This window comes from Euwallacea fornicatus, chromosome 12 (genome assembly GCF_040115645.1).
Source record: "Euwallacea fornicatus isolate EFF26 chromosome 12, ASM4011564v1, whole genome shotgun sequence".
Lineage (NCBI taxonomy): Eukaryota > Metazoa > Arthropoda > Insecta > Coleoptera > Curculionidae > Euwallacea > Euwallacea fornicatus.
Window position 1 is genome coordinate 3845520 of NC_089552.1, and position 19298 is coordinate 3864817.

Consider the following 19298-nt stretch of genomic DNA (forward strand, 5'->3'; position numbering starts at 1 on the left):
TCCCATCTCTCTGGCAATTTGTGGATGCCACGCCAAAAGAACTGTTGTTCTTTTGAGGCAAACCATTCATCGAGCCATTTTTGAACTGTTTCGTAAGAGGTGAAGTGCCGTTCTGCAAGAGCGTGTCCCATCGATGCAAATAAGTGATAATCGGATGGTGCTAAGTCGGGTGAATAAGCCGCATGCGATGGTACTTCCCAATGAAACGTCCCAATCGTTTCCTTCACCAGTTTTGCAGTGTGTGATGATGCATTATCATGAAGCAATATCACCTTGTGTTGCCGTTCTCGATATTCTGGTCGTCTTTCACGCAAAGCTCGATGCAAGTCCATCATTTGTTGTCAGTAACGTTCAGTATTAACTGTTTCTCCAGGTTTTAGCAGCTCATAATAAATTACGCCTTTTTGATCCCACCAAACACAGAGCATTGTTTTCCGTCCATATCGATTTGGTCTTGCTGACGATGCTGATGGTTCGCCTGGAGTTACCCATGATTTTTTACGTTTGGAATTCTCAAAATAGATCCATTTTTCATCACCAGTCACAATTCGATGAAGAAATGATTTTCTGTTATACGTGGTAAGCAACAGTTGGCAAATGGTTTTTCGATTTTCTTGCTGTCTTTCATTGAATTCATGTGGAACCCATTTTCCTATCTTCTGAATTTTTCCCATATCTTTCAAACGAATGGAAATGGCTTCTCGTGTCACATTTAATTGGTTCGCTAATTGTAGTTGCATTTGAGTGTCGTCCTCATCTAACAAAGCTTGCAACTCGCCGTCTTCAAACTTTTTCGGTGGTTTTCCACGCTCATCGTTACTGACGTCAAAATTGCCACTTTTGAATTTTTTAAACCGCTCATGCACTGTGATTTTCCAAGGGCATGTTCACCGTAAGCTTCAACAAGCATGCGATGTGAATCTGCAGCCGTTTTTTTCAAGTGGTAACAAAAAATCAATGCTGGCCAATGTAGGCACAAAATTCGACATACTCAAAGCTATTGCAAACTGTACTGCAGCATTGAACCTGTATTGTTATGATTTGAAAATCATTCTCAGATGTAAATAAAAGATATAGTACCCTAATAACACGTTAATATTACGTATATTGACCACTAGGGATATTTGGAGGCCAATTCCGGTTTCATATTTACAGACCTGGTATAATAATAACTATAAATATATATATAAATATAAAAATCCAGGGTTCGCCACTTTCCCCTTTTCTATACAATGTGTACTGCCATGACATATACAACCACAACTTGCAAGACAAACACGCAATGAACGAAACAGCTTACATATTACAATACGCCAACGACACTGCACTCATTGCACATGACAAAACAACAAAAAAAGCCGTGGAGAGACTACAGATTCTAATGGACAACACAATGACATGGTTCTACAAATGGAGACTGACACCAAACGCTGTGAAGAACCAACTACTACTCTCTAACCATAAAATTAAACTCAACTCCCCAACATTACAGGCAGATAGACACACAGTAGAACCAACTGACGAAATTAAATACTTAGGGGTTACAATAGACAAAAAACTGAAATTCACCAAAACCTACAAAACACGAGGACAGAAATCACTCGACGAACAAAACATTTTCGAACACTGATATACAAAGACAGAGCCATAAGTACCAAAACGGCAACAAAAATATACAAAGCGATATGCAGACCTCTATTAGACTACGGCCACGTACTGATGGCGAATGCAACAGACAAAACAAAAAAATACATACAAACAACTGAACAAATTGCCTTAAGACTGATCACAAAAATAAGACATCCCGACAACCCCTTACATAACCCACCCACCCAAATGCTATACGAACGCACGAATATGACGAAAATAATGGAAAGACTACTGCAACTTCGGAAAAAATGGAAGGACAAACCTCATAACTGAACAATACTCAACCCCCTCTGCTTGACACGGCAAACTAGACATTCCCGATTCCTTTATCCCTCCGAAGCCCTACTCGAACACTACCAACAACCATGAACGGACTGCGGACGGACGACAATAGCGAACAGTCATTCCTTTCTCATCCTTATCACACTTATGGTTGCCTCGTGGTTTTTTTTTCTCATTCTGTAGATTATACATGTCAATTGGGCAGAAAGGCCAAGGGGCCGATAGCCCGTTCACCGGGTGAATGAAGATAGTTATTATTATTATAAAAATCCATAAATAAAGAAATTCTTATTTCGTTTTTCAGAAATGCACGAAAAACCTAAGAATTCTCTTCAAAGGTTGCAATAAGTGTATTTCACTATTGTCAGATTTTAATGTTTCCCATCACGAATCCAGCTATTAGCTGTAGTACATTCTGGCATCTAGTAACAGAAGTAAGTTCAGATATTCCCTACCGACGATTCGAATTGATGCATACCATCAGAGCTTTTTTTGAGTTTAATCAAAGCCGGACAATATTATTTTTTTAATTTATAGAAGCATTAATGAAATAATTGAATATTTAAACTACGTAGTGAATCACAAAGCAATTTGAGTCACGCTTCGTGATACAGGATGGTAGAAATAAATTCTAATTTTCACCAAACTTCCAATCCCTCTCTTTTAGTATTCAATTAATTTATTAATGCAACTTTTCAAATTCTCATTTCCCAGATGTTCATGAGTTATCACAGAAAACTGTTTTTATGACGCGAATTATTTAGTAAATTTATTATTAAGTCCGTTCTATAACATTTTATGGAACTATGAGCAAACATTCGTCTCCCCCAAACAAACAATTGTCACAATATATGTACATACTCAACAATGATAAGCAGATCAGTAGAAATCGTAAACTAACGTCGCAGATGAAACTGACGACTATAAAGATATAAATTAGTAATTTTAATAATTAAATTACTTTCGCTCAAAAAAAAAAACATATTTCTTGGAGACAGTTAGTTCTCTCCACTTTTACCCAAACCTGGATAAACATGAAATTTTCCCTCTAAAGCTAAGACTGTTTTCAAATGTGAAATGACTCTCAACAGAATCATGACTTTCCAAAGTGTTATCATATTATGTTCTTCATTATGGATATGCATGACACAACAAGAAGATGGTCTAGATCAATTAACTCCCACCTTGGCAAGTACTGATGTGAGTTGTGCATTTATAGTTTCAAAATTGAATTCAAATTGCAAGCTTTGCACGTTTAGGAGATCCCTACAAACCGATCTCCTTCGCCATTCATATTCAACAAGGACAAAAGTCCTTCTCTCCTCTCAACACGTATCATTGGAGGAGAAGATGCCACCGCTAATGAATACCCTTTTCAAGTGGCACTGTACATATACAAAGATGGTTCCACGTATTTTTGTGGAGGCAGCTTGATAACCAATGAATTTATAATGACCGCTGCCCATTGCGTAAAAGGGTACGATTTATATTTTTATTTTTTAATGTATCGAGTAATTAAAGCAGAAAATTTCTAGGGCGATAAATGTCGTAGCAGTCCTTGGTAGTCACGATTTAAGCGTTGCAGAAGATAACAGAGTGACCTATATCACTTCAACATATTTCATCCATAAAGGTTGGAGTTCAAGTACATTTCAAAATGATATCGCCCTAATACAATTACCAGAAAAAGTCACTTTGAATAGCTATATTAGTACCGTTACTATTGCTTCCGGAACTGATACTTACAGTGGTCTCACTAGTAGGGTTCTGGGATGGGGGAAGACGTCTCTAGGTATATAGATTTGAATTTAATGGTATTCATTGTTTTGCAAATTTTATGTTGCAACAGTTTTCATATGAGTTAATGAGAAAAAGAATAGGGAATTGGTCCTATTAAGAGTATTAATTGGTACCAAAACTCCATGCAACGGTATTTTCATCTGAGTGACCATTAGAAATGTTTAGAGAACCATGAAAGCTAGAAAATCACAATTTTGTATACGGCCATTTGAGCCTAAAATCTATTGACTGAAAATATTTTCAAAATGGCAGCATATTTATAACGACTTTGTTATTTTAAATAGAATAACTATGTTTTTTTTTTATGATTCTACGTTGAATTTCAGGTCAACTTTATGCAAAATACTGATAACCTAAAATATCAAAATTGGCTAAAATCTTCTACGTAAAGAAAAATTCTTATAAGGAAACTACAAAGGTACGACAACAAAATTTTACCAATTGAAAGTCACAACATAGCGTTCCATTCTTCTCAATTCCAATTTTGATAATTATCTACACGGTGGTCTGGAAAATAAAATGAACTAGGCCAACACGAAAATGCTAAAAATTCATTTTCTTCAAATAAAGCATCCCATATTTTATTATATGGGTTACTAGGTCATTTCATTCCGCATTCAATCGTGTAAAATTTTCCTATTCTCGCATGAGAATTGTTTTGAGTTATTTAAGTTTGAAATTTGAAAATTAAAAATTATATATGCAAAACATAGTTAGTTGCCTGGTGCTGTAATATCCTGAACTATATGTGAACATATTATTTTAATAATTGTTCAAAACCTCCACCCCTTGTTTCCAAACATTTTTCTGTCCGTAAGTATACCAGCCGCATATTAGAAATATAACAGCACTTTGAATACTTAAAACATTAATGAACTATTTTTCTTCTTTAAAACTGATATCGAAGCTTATTTCTGCTTTTTACGTGATTTTTCAAAAATTTCTCAATTAAAAAAGAGGTACATTTGGGAACGTATTTGAAAGACTTTTCCAATGGGGTATAACTTAACCCCCCTTCCCATTTTAGATTTTAATGGTTGTTTCCACCCACGCTAGAGGGTGTATGCAATTTAATGGAAAGCCGACTTGAAGAAAGTTCCTATTAAAAATAAAAATCGACGTGTTTTTGCATATTTACATATTTTCTATATAATCACCGAAATATCGAGGGCGGTTCATTTTCAAATTGACGCACTGTACATATTTAATGCTACACAAACTTACCTAGGACGGTTTGCACGCAGCAAGCATTTTATTTTATGAAACTCTTCATCAAGAATTTTTTCCTTTAACGACGTGTGGGTGGACTTGAGGAGTTGCTTCAAAAGAGGTTTTTGGCGAAAACTATGAGGAATGGTACTTTTCCTGGCATTTACTTTTAATGTATGAAAAAAATCGGATTTATGCAAATCAAATAATTGTGAACCTCAAATTTTTACAAAATTTAGATGGGATTTAATGTAAGCGAAGTCTAGATCGCACTCATGACGGAATGCTAGATAGTACACAAAACTCGCATTTCTTTAACAGTTTCTTGTGTAAAAATATGATAATTATAATGAAACTTTTACTGGAAACGCATTGACGTACTTGTTATAAATGAATTCATACATTTTAGGGACACTGTCGACGGTGCTAAAATATGTGGATGCACCAGTAATGACGAATGCAGAGTGCAGCTCTTATAATGGATATGCAGCCTTCATATCAGATTACCATTTGTGTACCTCAGGTAAAGTGATCTGAAACCAAAACGTTTTTTCACAGAGACCTTTAAATTTAACCCATAGTTCATGGTCCGATATAAATCTGCTTTATGAATTGTGATGGATTTCCACAGAAGTCAGCACTGATTTAATCATATACTCAATATACCAATTTTTTAGGAAAGGGTACAGTTGGATCATGTAACGGAGACTCAGGGGGACCACTTCTTGTCGATGGAGTTCAAGTGGGTATCGTGTCATTTGGTGAAGAAAATTGTTCAGCGAGTATACCTTCAGTCTACACTAGAGTCACAAAATTCAACGGTTGGATCAACGAAAAAGTTACTACATATGCATCAAGCGATGGTGGTGCTACAAGAAGTTCGTTTAATCGATGCCAATCCATTGGCATGGTAGTAGGAAGTATTGCCGTTTTAGCTCTTGGAAATATATGAAAATTATTTAATTAAACAAGGGCTTTTTATTTCATTAATTTCGATGTGTTCCAAATATTAGCAGAACTAGATACCTGCTTGGGGAATCCAATACCAATAAAACAAAAATATTTTTGAACAAGAAAGCCAATATGATAAATTTGCCTGATTTGAGCCAAATAATTTTAAAAGGAAAAATACGATATCCCATACTGGCCCAATAACGAATTAAAAAAATCACAACTGGAGCACATGAGGAACAAGCAACACAATGAAAATCAAGAGAAATCCGATTTGCCACATCCATAGAGAGCAAGGAACACGTAAAGGCCTCTGCGAGCCCTAGAATTTATAGCATGACCTTTTCGGACATCCGATATAAGTAAAGAATGTGAAATTAAGGTGTTCGCTTAAAACCCCTTCGCTCGTCCCACAGAGTACCCTTCGTCACACAAAACAATGTATTTCCTCACTAGTTACCGAAAGTCCTTGCCCCCCGTATAGAGGCTTTTAAAGGTGCCATGTAATATTTATAATGCCAGACATGCCATAAAAAATCTATATTAGCCATTAGAATTAGTGAGATTCAAGAATCTGCGTCTCAATAGAAGATATTTATCGGGAAATTGAAAAAAAAAATAAAATCTTAAAATATTTACTGTAATCAACAAATGGAATCTCTTGCGGAGCTTAGCATAAAAATCAGTTATTATATTTGATTATTATTATACCACAATAAAGTAATTATTATATACATAGAGGACCAAAAGTCTCGTATAATTTGTTAAAAATCGAAAAAAATATTTTTCATGAAAATGTCAGAACACGTTAAGTATTGTTTTTAGTTGTGTATTTTTTAACATAATAGTCATGTATACAGGGTTACCCCTAGTAGATAAATGTACTTTTAATTTTTTTTCTTATGTGTATCTAAAACCCCATGTATATTATAACGGTGTTGACTGATTTTTTAACTCTCCTATATTGTTGAGCTTCAGCTGATCTTATTTAAACACATCCTATGTTTTAGATAATCCCATAAAAAAAAGTCCATACAGATGAAGTCAGACGATCTAGCAGACCACTCTAATTGCCATATTGCGCAAATATTTCAATAGCTCTTGAATTTAGACACGGGCATGTTGCATGATACACATATGTTCAGAATTTCTCAAAGATTTTAAAAACGTCATAATATACATAGGGCTCCTTAAAAAAATGAAAAAGGACATTTATTTACTACATAGACAGCCCTGTATCCATGCCTGTTATGTCAAAAAATGTGCAACTAAAAACAATATTCGACGTGTTACAGCATTATCATGAAAAATATTTCCTTAAGTTTTTAATGAATTTATACGGGACTTTTAGTCCTCTATGTATATACATATAATAACCATATATAGCCATATTGTATATGTATAATAGCCCTATATAAAAGCCATAATATGCGGATAATTCGATAGTCAAATAAATTCAGCTACCCGGTGAATCAATCATTCAATGCATTATCAGCGACAGAAGCTTTTGTAACAGAGATGGATTTTAAAATAATATTACTGATTACTAGCGTTTGTCTTAGTGCGATACATGGACAACGAATTGATATAGATGAATTCTCTAATAGTCACAGAACCAATGTAAGTTTGGTTATTTAGATACTTAAGGGTTAGCAAATGATGAAGGGAAATTTTCAGGAAATCCCCATACGAGAACCTCCCCCTGAATTCAAATTTATGAAAGATAGAACTCCATCAGTTAAATGCATCATCGGTGGAGATGTAGCAACCGCACATGAATATCCATTTCAAGCGGCTCTCTACATATACGTCCACGTTACTCAATATTTCTGCGGTGGTTCTTTAATAGCTCTTAACTGGGTATTGACGGCAGCTCATTGTACACAATGGTAGTAATTCATTTAAATTAACTTTTCTTTATCAGTGTCATGACATCAACCAAGCTGACATTTTTAGGGCAACTAGCATCTTAGTCGTACTAGGAGCGCATGATCTATCAATAGCAGAGGACAACATAATAGTTTACAATACAACAAAGTATATAATACATGAAAATTGGAATTCAGTAACGTTGCAAAATGATGTGTCCTTGATACAGCTTCCTAAGAAAGTCACACTCAATAACTATATAGACATAGTTCCTGTAGCTACTGGCACTGATTTGTACACTAGAAAAATAAGTACAACTTTGGGTTGGGGTCGAACAATTGCAGGTACCTAGGTATATACAGGGTGTAACATACTATAATGGAGATATTTCAGGAGGCAATAGCACTCCCCAAATAATTAAAAACATGCTAAAAGACACATGGTCAAAAACGTGCTATTTTCGATATCCAGGGTGGCAAAGTTGCACATTCGTTCTAATGTTTTTCGTTTTTCTCACGTATACCATAAATGAAATTTTTGAAATTTCGTAAACCTATTTTTTTAAGACTCTCTAGACAAAAACATATACAAGATATTATGTTTTTTTTATAATGTACTATTTTATGCTTTGTATTTTTTTAAAACCATGTATGGATTCTGACACCAAATTTCAATTCCTTGTTCAACTCCTTGGATTTTTGGTCTTTTGTAGTATTTTACACCTTTAACCATGTTCAGAGAATTGCAAAAATATTTATTCATGTAAACTGAAAAAATAAAGGAAGCAAGGAAAAAAGTAATCATCCAGCTCAATTATTAACTATACGAAGCAATTTGTAACATTTAATCTAATTTCTTAACATAAAAATAAATATACCGGAAAATAAAATTACAAAAACTTTTAAAAAGGCCCTTTAAAAAATGTGAAACTTTGCCTCCATGTCTTGTAAATTTTACGTTGTTGTCATAGTCTACCGTAATATTGTTAGAATTTAATGACAATGAGGCTGTTTATGATTTGTTGATTTATTCAAATTCGTCCCTCTAAAATATTAAAACTATTAGATTTCAAAAAATATACATATTAGGGACCTATTTCGAGTTAACTTCACATCTAGCATCCACTAGTTTTAACGTAGAAGCCGCATGTGCTTTGTATCTAGCTGGTCATATTAAGATAATCATTTTATCATCATACGATACCAATCAATATTGAAACAGCTTCAGGGCCAATCTAAATTTAAATCATTAGCAATCAGACATCGCAGTCTTTTAGCTCTTTATTGTCGAGCAATAAATGAATAAAAATAAGCTTTAATTTAGGTATTAAATCTAGACTCTCCAATACCACTTACATGTCGTGCGTATTTTTCTTAAATTTTTTTATCCTCAATCTAATCGCTTTACTTGAATTAACGACGCTTTATTACTACTTTTCTTATTCGCAACTTTCCTTTACACTTTCATGGCAGATTGGAAAACATTAAAGGCAATTTCCAACATTCGATGGCGCACCAAAAAATTATATACAGATAATTTACACAATTTCTTCGCCACTCCTTCTTCATCAGCGCTTTGAGTTTCGGCACTTTCAACTACGAACAATTATCTTGACTCTGTTCTATGAGAAGTAGCTTCGAAGTATCTTTTTAAATCACTAATGAGTAAAACGTTATTTAGAACGTTGCCATTAAAACTCTTCTTATAAATAACAAGATGTCAGTCATGAGTTATATACAAAATATTCATGTTTCGATCTCTGTAGTTTACTAAATTAGCCCTATCCATGATGCAATACATTGCATTTTATTTAATTCAATAGGTTAACCGTAATGAAACACTACTTATATCAGGATCAATTCCCGGATCTTTACTTAATAGGAAAATTTCTAAACTGGCTGTCCAGGCGAACCCTGAACATACGAAATTAACATAGAAAATCGGTCTTTATTTTTTTTACGCATGCCCGGTTTATTCAATTGAAAAACTTTTGTATAAAGGTCATAGTACTCAAGACCAGCCATCATTCCGCAAAGCTGTTTTAACTCAAAATACTTCCAAATTTCAAAAATTTCAATGTCCCGCGTAAATGTTCGAAGCCACGATTGGTCAGATTGATCAGTGGCGTCTTCAAGTAATTGCTGTATACATTTTTGCAAACAATGTTAAAATCACTTGTTTTAGTTCACTTACTTAAATATATCAGTAATTGTTTAATTTAATTGTCTTCACTTTTTCTTTGTTGCAATTATATAAAAGGTAAAATAAAACTAAGAGAACATTCATTTGATATAGAGTTTTTACTCCTAAGTTGTTAACGAATTTATGTTTGTTTAATTCTGAACTTGTTACTCTAACCAATCGTGGTTTCGAACGGTTACGCGGGACATTCAAATGTTTGAAATTTGGAGGAACTTTACACCAAAGTTGCGAAATGACAGGCGGTCTTGAGTACTATGACCTCCATGTAAAAATTTTCCGATTAGACAATCCGTGCACGCGCTAAAAACCGATTTCTCATATTAATCTATTATGTCCCGGGTTTGCCTGGACACTCGATATAAATTAGTATCAATTATATGAATATTGTAGGGTCTTATTCAAGTGAACTGAGATATGTCAACGCATCAGTCATCTCCAACGACGAGTGCAAGTCTTATAAAGAATATGCAAAATATATAGAGGATCATCACCTTTGCACCTCAGGTATGGTTGGTATGAAAAATAAATCTAAATTATGAGAGCATACACTGTTTATAGGCGATTTCTAATTATCTCAGATGATTAATGATTTTTAATTACCAATTAGCTTAATAATCAATTAGAACTTTGTTAAAATGCAGACTAGAAAATGTAAAAATTGTAAAACGGTAAACAAGGCATGGTTATCACATTCCTCGGTCCATAAATTTATCTAATTTCCGAGAGTACCTACTTCCGCAAGACGCTTATTAAATCGCCCTGTAACTACTAACAATAGAATTATACAAGGTCGTCTTTATCCACATGCATCAAAACAGTTCATTTTTTCGAAACAGCATGAGACATCAAACTGTTACATATCAAAATTTTGCAATATCATTCAAGTTGTAAAACTGAGGTATTCTGGAAATTCAAATAACCGCAACTGCTACCGTTTCTCTTATTTTGAATAGATAACCCTGTATAATTGGCTATTTTTAGATCATATATTGAATTCTAATAATATTCCATGTAGCATGTCATATGCTTAATTGAAGAGTTTCCTAAATATTTACGTCCAAAATATGCGTTGCAGATGTTGGAGGAATGGTAACGAATCCCCTCGATTTCTTCATTAGTCATGCAAGGCCCAGCAAAATAATAAAAACAAATTTGGATATACGATTTGCTATAAGAAACACTGTTACGATTCATACGTAGGCAATGATACATTGTGTGCTATATAAAACATGACAGTTGGTATCTGTAGCGGTTTTTATGGACACCCTGTATTTGCAAGAATGCCTTGGTTTTAAACATTATATAATATCATTCAACTTTTGAGTTTAACGATTCACTTGGTCTTGTACGATTCTCGTAATAATTGGCTGTTTCAGTAAATAAAATCTATACTTTCCTACATCCGATATAGGTCTGTAATTGACAGTAATCGATTGGATGGCTACAACATTAATTGGTTTCCGCCAAAGTTAGAACTATGTATATAACACTTACATCGGACGCAAAGTAGTTATGCAAAGTAGTCCAATTACCGAGGTCCACTGTTACTAGCTCCTAAACTATTGCGCACAAGTTAAAGAAATAATGGAAAAATTGCCTAATTTCAAGGTATACTAAGATTCTAAATAGTGTTGCCAAATATCGTCTAGTACTCGAAATATTAAGAAAACGTAAAAATCGGTTAAAACATTTTTTTTTAGAAATATATTTAAAGTTGGCAGTTCTATAACAAAAATAAAGACGAAACAACCATTTTTACAAATATTGATTATTACTCAAACTAAATAAAATTTGGCAACATTTTTTTGAATTTTTGTTTGCCATTAAAGTTAGTAGCTTTTGTCTCTTCGGACTAACAATTTTGGTGACAAATGTAGTGTACCATGGTAATTAAACCGCCGTCCATAGGATAACATCATTAATATCGCATAATCCTAGATTTGTAGCTACTGTACCCATATAACTATTCGTTTCAGGTGAGGGATTCGTTGGATCTTGCAATGGAGATTCAGGAGGGCCAATACTGGTTAACGGTACTCAAGTTGGACTTGTATCATTCGGGGTTATTAACTGTGCTGCGGGGTATCCTTCTGTCAACACTAGACTTACAGAATTTTATAGCTGGATTAATGAAAAAATTTCCAACACAGGAGCAAGTTACAAAAAAGAATATGGGATTTATCTGTTATTCATTATAAGTAACGTTGTAAATATCATTTTATCCAATAAATAAATTTATTATTTAAAATGATTTTTTTTTCAAAACATCCAACGCAACAACACACAGGCAAAAACAGTCTTAACTGGCTGATACTCGCATTTTTTAAACGACAAACTTTTAACTTTGCTAACCTTAAAATTAAATATTTAGTGACCTTTAGCCCCACTAGATAGCACCGCTTTCGACTACAGATATAAAGATTTGTCCAAAAAATATATCTTTAGATGGCTTATTAGGTGGAGACGAGTTTGTATAAACAGAGTACTCCCTCTCTGGTACACATATGCTCAAATTTTCAAAGGCCTTATCACTTAAACAGTTCTTGGGATATTTACTTCCACACCTTGACATTTTGGCAAATAATATCAAAACCGCCATTGATAGGAAAAAATACAAAAGACATATATGTCTTAACTAGGAAATGAACATCTTCAAGAAGAAAAGGTCTGTAACGTATTACAAAGATTTCGCTCTAGCCGAAGTGAGTTATATTCACTTTTCTGATTACACTCACTCTTGAAAAATACCAACCAATAGATTTTATACCGCACGTATATGGAATAAATCCAAACTCTCGTCTTAAAGTTCAAACTGAAAGCCAATGTCTAGAAAACATAATATTATACAGGGTGGCCCATTGAAAACGAAACAGAGGCATTTGCGGGTACTTAGAAATGTATATTTGAAAAATGCTCGGACACGTAAACTTTATATTCGAGGGGGACACATATAAACGTATACTCGCTCCTTTCACTTCAACACCCTAGCCGGGGTGAGTTAAACCCTTAAAATCTTAAATGGAAAGTATGGTCGAGTAGCACCTTGTTTGAAAGATCTTTCGATTCTCGTTATAATGATACCCAAATTAACTAATTTTTATTCAGTAGTTTTCGAGAAATTTGGAAAAATGTGATTAAATTGCCAACAAGTGGAATGCTCTGTTAAAATCGTAAATTAGGAAAATTAATAGTAAAACATTAAGAAAAGTTCTTTTAATTGATAAGATACTCAAACTGTTCACCATTAGCTTCCATACAGTAATACAATTTCTGTTCAAAACGAGTCCTAACATTTTGAGCATTCCACTTGTTGGCAATTTAATCACATTTTTCCAAATTTCTCGAAAACTACTGAATAAAAGTTAGTTAATTTGGGTATCATTATAACGAGAATCGAAGGACCTTTCAAACAAGGTGCTACTCGACCATACTTTCCATTTAAGATTTTAAGGGTTTAACTCACCCCGGCTAGGGTGTTGAAGTGAAAGGAGCGAGTATACGTTTATAATGTGTCCCCCTCGAATATAAAGTTTACGTGTCCGAGCATTTTTCAAATATACATTTCTAAGTACTCGCAAATGCCTCTGTTTCGTTTTCAAGGGGCCACCCTGTATATATTTAATATAAATTAATCACGTTTTGACTAAAAATGAAGTTTATTAGAAGCTCTTGATGTCCTTCAAAAATCAACAGACTCATACAAAGATCATAAGATTGTTTTGAAAAATTAGTGTAAAAAAGGAAAAATTATTGAAAATAAATGACACATTACTTAGCAAAAACAACTTTATTCTTAAATATAAAATTAGTAAGATAAACAAGATTTAACCTTCTTTGTCTTAGTATTCATTAACCAAACAATACTTTTAAAATCATCCACAACCCTAAAACAACACCTACAGCTGGCATGTAACCCCAAGAGTCACTAGAATTGCCATTACTCTTTTCACCAATAAAATCCACAATGTTTTTACTTCTGTTTTGACTACATAAGTTTTCTATTATTGATAACCTTTTTGAAACTGCGTCATAAAAGGCACTAAATGATGCCCTGTTGCTCACAATTTCATTTATTAATGTTTTCTTTGAATCTGTTACCTGTTCGGTGAAAACTCCGTGTAAATCATTTACAAGTTGTAATTTTTTATCGATTATTTGTTTCAGTTGTTCTTTCCTAAGAGTTGAATACATAAATGTCAAAAAAGAACTGACCATACCCAATAAAACACCGAAATATTTCGTGTATTCCATTTGGGCTCTTTGTTTTTCATGGGAATCTCTTATTGAATCAGTAAATGCGGTGAATAGTTCTCGTTCAGCCTGATCGTATTCTTGGAATGTCATGGAAATTGACTTTTCCACTTTTAAAACCTTAAAAATTTAGATAACTGTATGTTAAATTCTAAAGCAGAACCCAATTAAAGAAAAAAGTAGTGTGGCTAATGATAAGTGCATATAACACTTAAGAATGAAATATATAGAAGACGCAAAATTAGGCTATAATGCCCATTTCTTTTTTCTGATTGTATATGCTGAAAACTCGGAAAGAAAACTTTCTTTTTGAACATTTATTTTGGCTTCAATAATAAAGTAGCTATGGGCGTCCAAATGTACAGAACAACTCTGTATCCACTATTAAAAGAATCTACTCAGGCAGTATTTTGGAACCCTATGATATAATTATGTAGGTACCACATATTAACTTGATCTGTAAAGATCATTTTTCAAATACTATTCAGGTTAATTCTGTATGGAAATTGTTTGTCTAATTCAGATCATTGAATTTTCATACCTCAGTTTCCTTTTTCATCAAATCTAAAAATTTCTCTAAATCGTCCTGTCTTTTAACTTTGTTAATATCGTCTTGTAACTCCATGGATTTTTGACGAACTTGGGAGAGTTGCCTTCCAACGTCGCGCCTTTTTTCCTGAATATTTAACAGTTGGCCCTACAGTTAAAACCAATATTAAGAATTTAACGTTAAGTATCCGCTTAATGGTATTAAATAATAAAAGCTGTAGAAAATCCTATGTGTTTTCCAATCTTGTGGAGTTATTTAATAAGAAAATTCACTTAAATTTTTTGTTAAACACTTTCAGAGTTATTTACCTTTATTTTTTGTTGAAAGTTTGTTATAATACAGTATAAAATACCTAGTAATTTTTGATCTGAAATTCTATTGAATAGAAGTTTTATTTTCTTTTTAATTGGATATTTTTTAAATGAATATCAACAAAATAATGAAAATACAAGAGGGAAATTCATAAACAAATCTGCTTTTTTTCATTCTCCTGGTTGTGATTGATTATTAGATATAGACAGAGAATGAAGTTAAGCATTAAGAACTGTTAAGTCAAGCAAAAAATATAGACATTTGTGCCTGGGGTCCACTTGCAATTTTTTATTGTCACTAACTGGCCGACATTTATTAACATTGTTATTATTTAAATATTACCAATTGCTCACTTCATGTTTTTTAGAATCACTTAAAATGTAGGTATCTTTTAATGAAGTATGTGAAAAAAATTCTAATTTCATAAACATTTTAATTTCCTACATATTTATTAGATGAAATCCTAACAAAATTATCAAATTAACAATGTCGCAATAGTTAGGCAGTTAGTAGTTTAGGCATCTACTCGAAAATCTTAAAGATATAATGTAATGATAGATGATCAAAAATAAAAGGAATGACAAATGGACACTCTTTAGTTTTTAAGCTTTTAAATGGATAGAGTTTATACTAATAATATCCAAACACCATAATATATATATATTACGAGTGTCAAGTATTTAACCCTGAATGCACCCTTAACTGAAACATTAGTGAAATGTTACACCTCTAGTTGCGCCATACTAAATGTATTACAAAAATTCAAAATATAGGTCTGAACCACCCATATGTGCATGGATCTAAATTAACCTTCACCAGTTTATGAACAACAATTATGACAAAACCCAAGCAAACATACCTGCAAATGTGTGACTTTTTCTTGTGCTAAGTACACTTTATCTAAGCCAGTCAGTTTCATATACCAATTATTGAATTGGGTAAGTTTCCAGTTTAAAGTTTTCACTTGAGTTTTTTTAATAGATTCTATATGAGGCTTTGCCTCTGTTATAATTTTTGAAAAAGAATGTTTCAAAGCTTCTAAGCTTTGTTTAGTTATATTTTGCTTTAAAGATACAGCCAGCTTCATATTGAAAAGATTTTTTATTATAATATACTAGGTATCAGTATAAACTGTGTTTCCTTTGCAGTAGTAGATATCTTATCGCAGTTTTTCTTTGATATAGTCTTGTGTAACTTTTATATAGGTCTTATTTGTTATTTAACTTAATATCCACCACTCTTTATCATAATATAAATATAAACCCTTATCAATTTTATATTTGAAACATTACTGGACAAGTCGTCTTTTTTCTCCAATTATATTTTATATTATTCCTCTTCTTTCTTAGCACTTCACCATCTCACTCCGCACCTACGTGTTCAATCCTAATCAGAGATTCCACAGAACACCTGGTGGAGAAGCATGGAGCGTGAGAGCATTGGTGCTTTGCGAAGAATAATTTTCTGTTTCACTTTTCGTCATAGTTTCTGAGAAGTTCAAGTGCGATGGAATCATTTTTCGAGAACTCAGGATCCAGGTACCGAATTCAGTTATTGGCAATGTTAACATTGAGAGTTAGTGTCAATAATTGTCAAGTGTCAATGGTGCGATATGATGTTTAAATTTGGAATTTTTGCCAGCTGTTAATTTTTTTTTCGTTTTAGAATTTACCAATCTCTGTTTTCATTTATACAGTTTCATTAAATTGAAATCAAAATTACATAAACAAATAACAAAACCAAGTAAAAACATGGATAATTAAAATCAGTTTGTCCACTACCAAGGAAAACCACTCAAATCTGAACTATTAACCTGAACTAAACCAAAGAGAATGTTTCTATTTAATTTAATTTGTACATAATTTTAAGAGATATCTACATAATCATTGGCAACCACCACCCTAAGCCCAGGCTTTAAGTATTAGAGACGCTCTTGAATAATGGCAAGAATTCGATGGTTTACCCGTACATCACGGATTGTGGCATTATGTAGTTTTGCCAATTTTATAAACAGTGCTGATAGAGTAATAATGCCCATAGCTATAGTACCGATGACAAAAGTATTTGGCTGGAACCTACATTTGCAAGGATGGATATTGTCAGCATTTGCCATAGGATATTTTACTAGCCAAATAATTGGTAAGGGTTCACAACAACTATCTATCATTTAAATAGTGGATAATTAGCTAGTTAGTTTCTATTTATTACTCAAATATATATATTGAACATATTTAAATATGTTCTATACATATGAAATGGAATGTTTTTTCTGCCTCTCATTTTATTTAAAAATCTCACACCAGTAGAGGTTGCTGAAGCAATGAAATTGCACATTATCTTCAGTTACACCTAACTGAAAATAACATTTACTTTTTACTAATAACATAGGATTCTGTACTACCCTCATGTCTTAAATTGTGTTAAAAAGTATTATGAATTTGTCAAAGGTCAATAAATAATATGGTTTTCTTAGTAACTATTCATGCATTATAAACAAGCAAAACAACCAATCTGTTATTTTATTTACCCATAAATATTTCAGGGAGCTTTTGGGCAACAAAGTTAGGTGCTAAAAATGTGTTGATCTTCAGTGTTCTGCTATGGAGCATAGCTACATTTATTACACCCTTTCTGGCAAGCAGTGTTGCAGCATTAGTTACCTGTAGGATAGTATTAGGATTTGCCGAAGGCTTAGGTAAGTATATAATATACAATACTAATTTCTTTCACTTTATGATATATAATCAAAAAACTTTCGCAATGGGCAACCATTGCGGCCGAACCATAAATGCAGGCCATTGACTAAGCCATTTACTCTTTTCTAATAAAAACCTTCCATTGACAATAAATAACAGACAAATTTATCCAAGACCGATGTTCTAACACATATTTAAGGTTCTTTCAATTGTCACCTAAGTGGCAAAAAATATCAGTGTTGAACTTTTTAGGTCTCCCAACAATATTTCACCTCTTCGCCCATAGTATACCCGTAGAAGAACGGTCACGAGCATTTTCCTACCTTTTGGCATCGGGTTCAGTAGGACAAACAGTTGCGTCAGTGCTCTGCCCCCACTTCGCCTGGGAGGCTTGTTTCTTCTGGTTCGGATCTTTCGGCTTTATTTGGATATTTTTATGGTACTGCTTCTACCCGCGAGACGCATTTGGGGGAGAAGAAACCATTCCTCTGCATATGCCAAAAGTCATAGCCCACAATACCCGATGGGCCGACTTCATTTTAAGCAAGCCTCTATGGGCAATCTACGCGGCGCATTTCGCAATGAACTGGTCGTCCTACATCATTATGAACTGGTTACCGACTTACATGCACACGTTTTTGGATGCGAATGCTCACAGTTTAAGCCTCACCGCCGTTCCTTACATTGTCAATTCGATATTTGGCATAATCTCTGGGCATGTGGCCGACGGTCTGCTTCTTAACAAAAGTTGGAGTGTTTTAAATGTGCGTAGGTTGATGACTTGCATTGGACTAGTTGGCCCTGCTTTATTCCTGGCTATGTTTGGTGTCGTGGAACATTTAGCTTTTGCACTTATACTAGTAAGTATTTCTATGGGATTGAGTGCGTGCAATTCAGCCGGACATCTGAGTAATCATGTCGACGTTGCTCCTAATCACGCCGGAACCACTTTTGCCGTTAGCAACACGATAGCAACCATTCCAGGGATATTGTGTGGACACGTCACTGCTAGTTTGGTGACCATGTCAGATGGAAAGTGGTTAGGTGTATTTTTGGGTGCAACTTTTGTAAATTTGGCCGGTGCGTTTATTTATTTCACCAATAGTGTCGCGACGCAAATCCTGTAATATGATTGTTGTTCAATGTTGGACATAAAGTGATCTATATGTATAAAGGTTTATGGAATTTAAATATAATATAGATATTATGAAAATGTCTGTTTCAATTTCGTTATCAATAAAAAACCATTTAGAAAGATCTAATAAATTATGAGTAAGTGCGATTTCATTCCATATTTCTTTTATCAAGAATGAGCAGCTTTTCATTACAAGCTCATTGATGTATCACTGTTAGTAATTTATGCAATGTATTGGTTTTTAATTGTTTCTTTTCTTGCTTATATATTAAAAAAACAGGAAATTTTAGATAAATTACAACGCTCGAGTCAACCATGACACTCATAAAACATTCATTTTGTTTCTTTTTAAGTTTAATTTCAGTTACCGAATTATTTTTCATATCTTCAA

The 19298-nt window shown here is 33.5% G+C and overlaps 3 protein-coding genes across 5 annotated transcripts; 2 read left to right on the forward strand and 1 right to left on the reverse strand.

The window, feature by feature from the left end:
* The first annotated feature begins 2824 nt into the window (after positions 1-2824).
* On the forward strand, positions 2825-12196 carry LOC136342630 (uncharacterized). Its single transcript, XM_066288621.1, has 10 exons — positions 2825-3132; positions 3192-3409; positions 3468-3724; positions 5351-5464; positions 5619-5887; positions 7339-7512; positions 7570-7781; positions 7849-8105; positions 10354-10467; positions 11940-12196. Exons 1-10 carry the CDS (start codon positions 3010-3012, stop codon positions 12194-12196), a joined length of 1995 nt encoding a protein of 664 aa, XP_066144718.1. The 5' UTR covers positions 2825-3009.
* Positions 12197-13731: 1535 nt separating this feature from the next.
* LOC136342401 (uncharacterized) lies at positions 13732-16426 on the reverse strand. The gene is made up of 3 exons (XM_066288158.1): positions 15936-16426; positions 14756-14911; positions 13732-14334 (listed from the first exon to the last, which is right to left on the reverse strand). Exons 1-3 carry the CDS (start codon positions 16161-16163, stop codon positions 13813-13815), a joined length of 906 nt encoding a protein of 301 aa, XP_066144255.1. The 5' UTR covers positions 16164-16426; the 3' UTR covers positions 13732-13812.
* A 2-nt stretch (positions 16427-16428) lies between these two features.
* Positions 16429-18985, forward strand: LOC136342400 (uncharacterized). Of its 3 annotated transcripts, none has more exons than XM_066288156.1 (4): positions 16429-16651; positions 16946-17215; positions 17619-17771; positions 18025-18985. In XM_066288156.1, the coding sequence occupies exons 2-4, from the start codon at positions 17017-17019 to the stop codon at positions 18897-18899; spliced, it is 1227 nt and encodes a 408-aa protein (XP_066144253.1). In that variant the 5' UTR covers positions 16429-16651; positions 16946-17016; the 3' UTR covers positions 18900-18985. The 3 variants fall into 3 exon arrangements, with proteins under 3 accessions (XP_066144253.1, XP_066144254.1, XP_066144251.1); XM_066288157.1 differs by having other exon boundaries at positions 16429-16614; XM_066288154.1 differs by lacking the exon at positions 16429-16651 and having other exon boundaries at positions 16682-17215.
* Positions 18986-19298: the final 313 nt, after the last annotated feature.

What these genes read in the sequence shown, in the direction of transcription:
- LOC136342630 (XM_066288621.1), top strand. Translation starts at nt 3,010, where the DNA reads ATGACTCTCAACAGAATCATGACTTTCCAAAGTGTTATCATATTATGT. An exon ending in CCGTTTTAGCTCTTGGAAAT is followed by an intron (nt 5,888 to 7,338) that starts ATATGAAAATTA and finishes ATAATTCGATAG; the next exon opens with TCAAATAAATTCAGCTACCC. An exon ending in GCAGCTCATTGTACACAATG is followed by an intron (nt 7,782 to 7,848) that starts GTAGTAATTCAT and finishes TGACATTTTTAG; the next exon opens with GGCAACTAGCATCTTAGTCG.
- LOC136342401 (XM_066288158.1), bottom strand. Translation starts at nt 16,163, where the DNA reads ATGAAGCTGGCTGTATCTTTAAAGCAAAATATAACTAAACAAAGCTTA. An exon ending in AAAAAGTCACACATTTGCAG is followed by an intron (nt 14,912 to 15,935) that starts GTATGTTTGCTT and finishes TTTTAACTGTAG; the next exon opens with GGCCAACTGTTAAATATTCA. An exon ending in TGATGAAAAAGGAAACTGAG is followed by an intron (nt 14,335 to 14,755) that starts GTATGAAAATTC and finishes TAAATTTTTAAG; the next exon opens with GTTTTAAAAGTGGAAAAGTC.
- LOC136342400 (XM_066288156.1), top strand. Translation starts at nt 17,017, where the DNA reads ATGGCAAGAATTCGATGGTTTACCCGTACATCACGGATTGTGGCATTA. An exon ending in TTTTACTAGCCAAATAATTG is followed by an intron (nt 17,216 to 17,618) that starts GTAAGGGTTCAC and finishes TAAATATTTCAG; the next exon opens with GGAGCTTTTGGGCAACAAAG. An exon ending in AGGATTTGCCGAAGGCTTAG is followed by an intron (nt 17,772 to 18,024) that starts GTAAGTATATAA and finishes TGAACTTTTTAG; the next exon opens with GTCTCCCAACAATATTTCAC.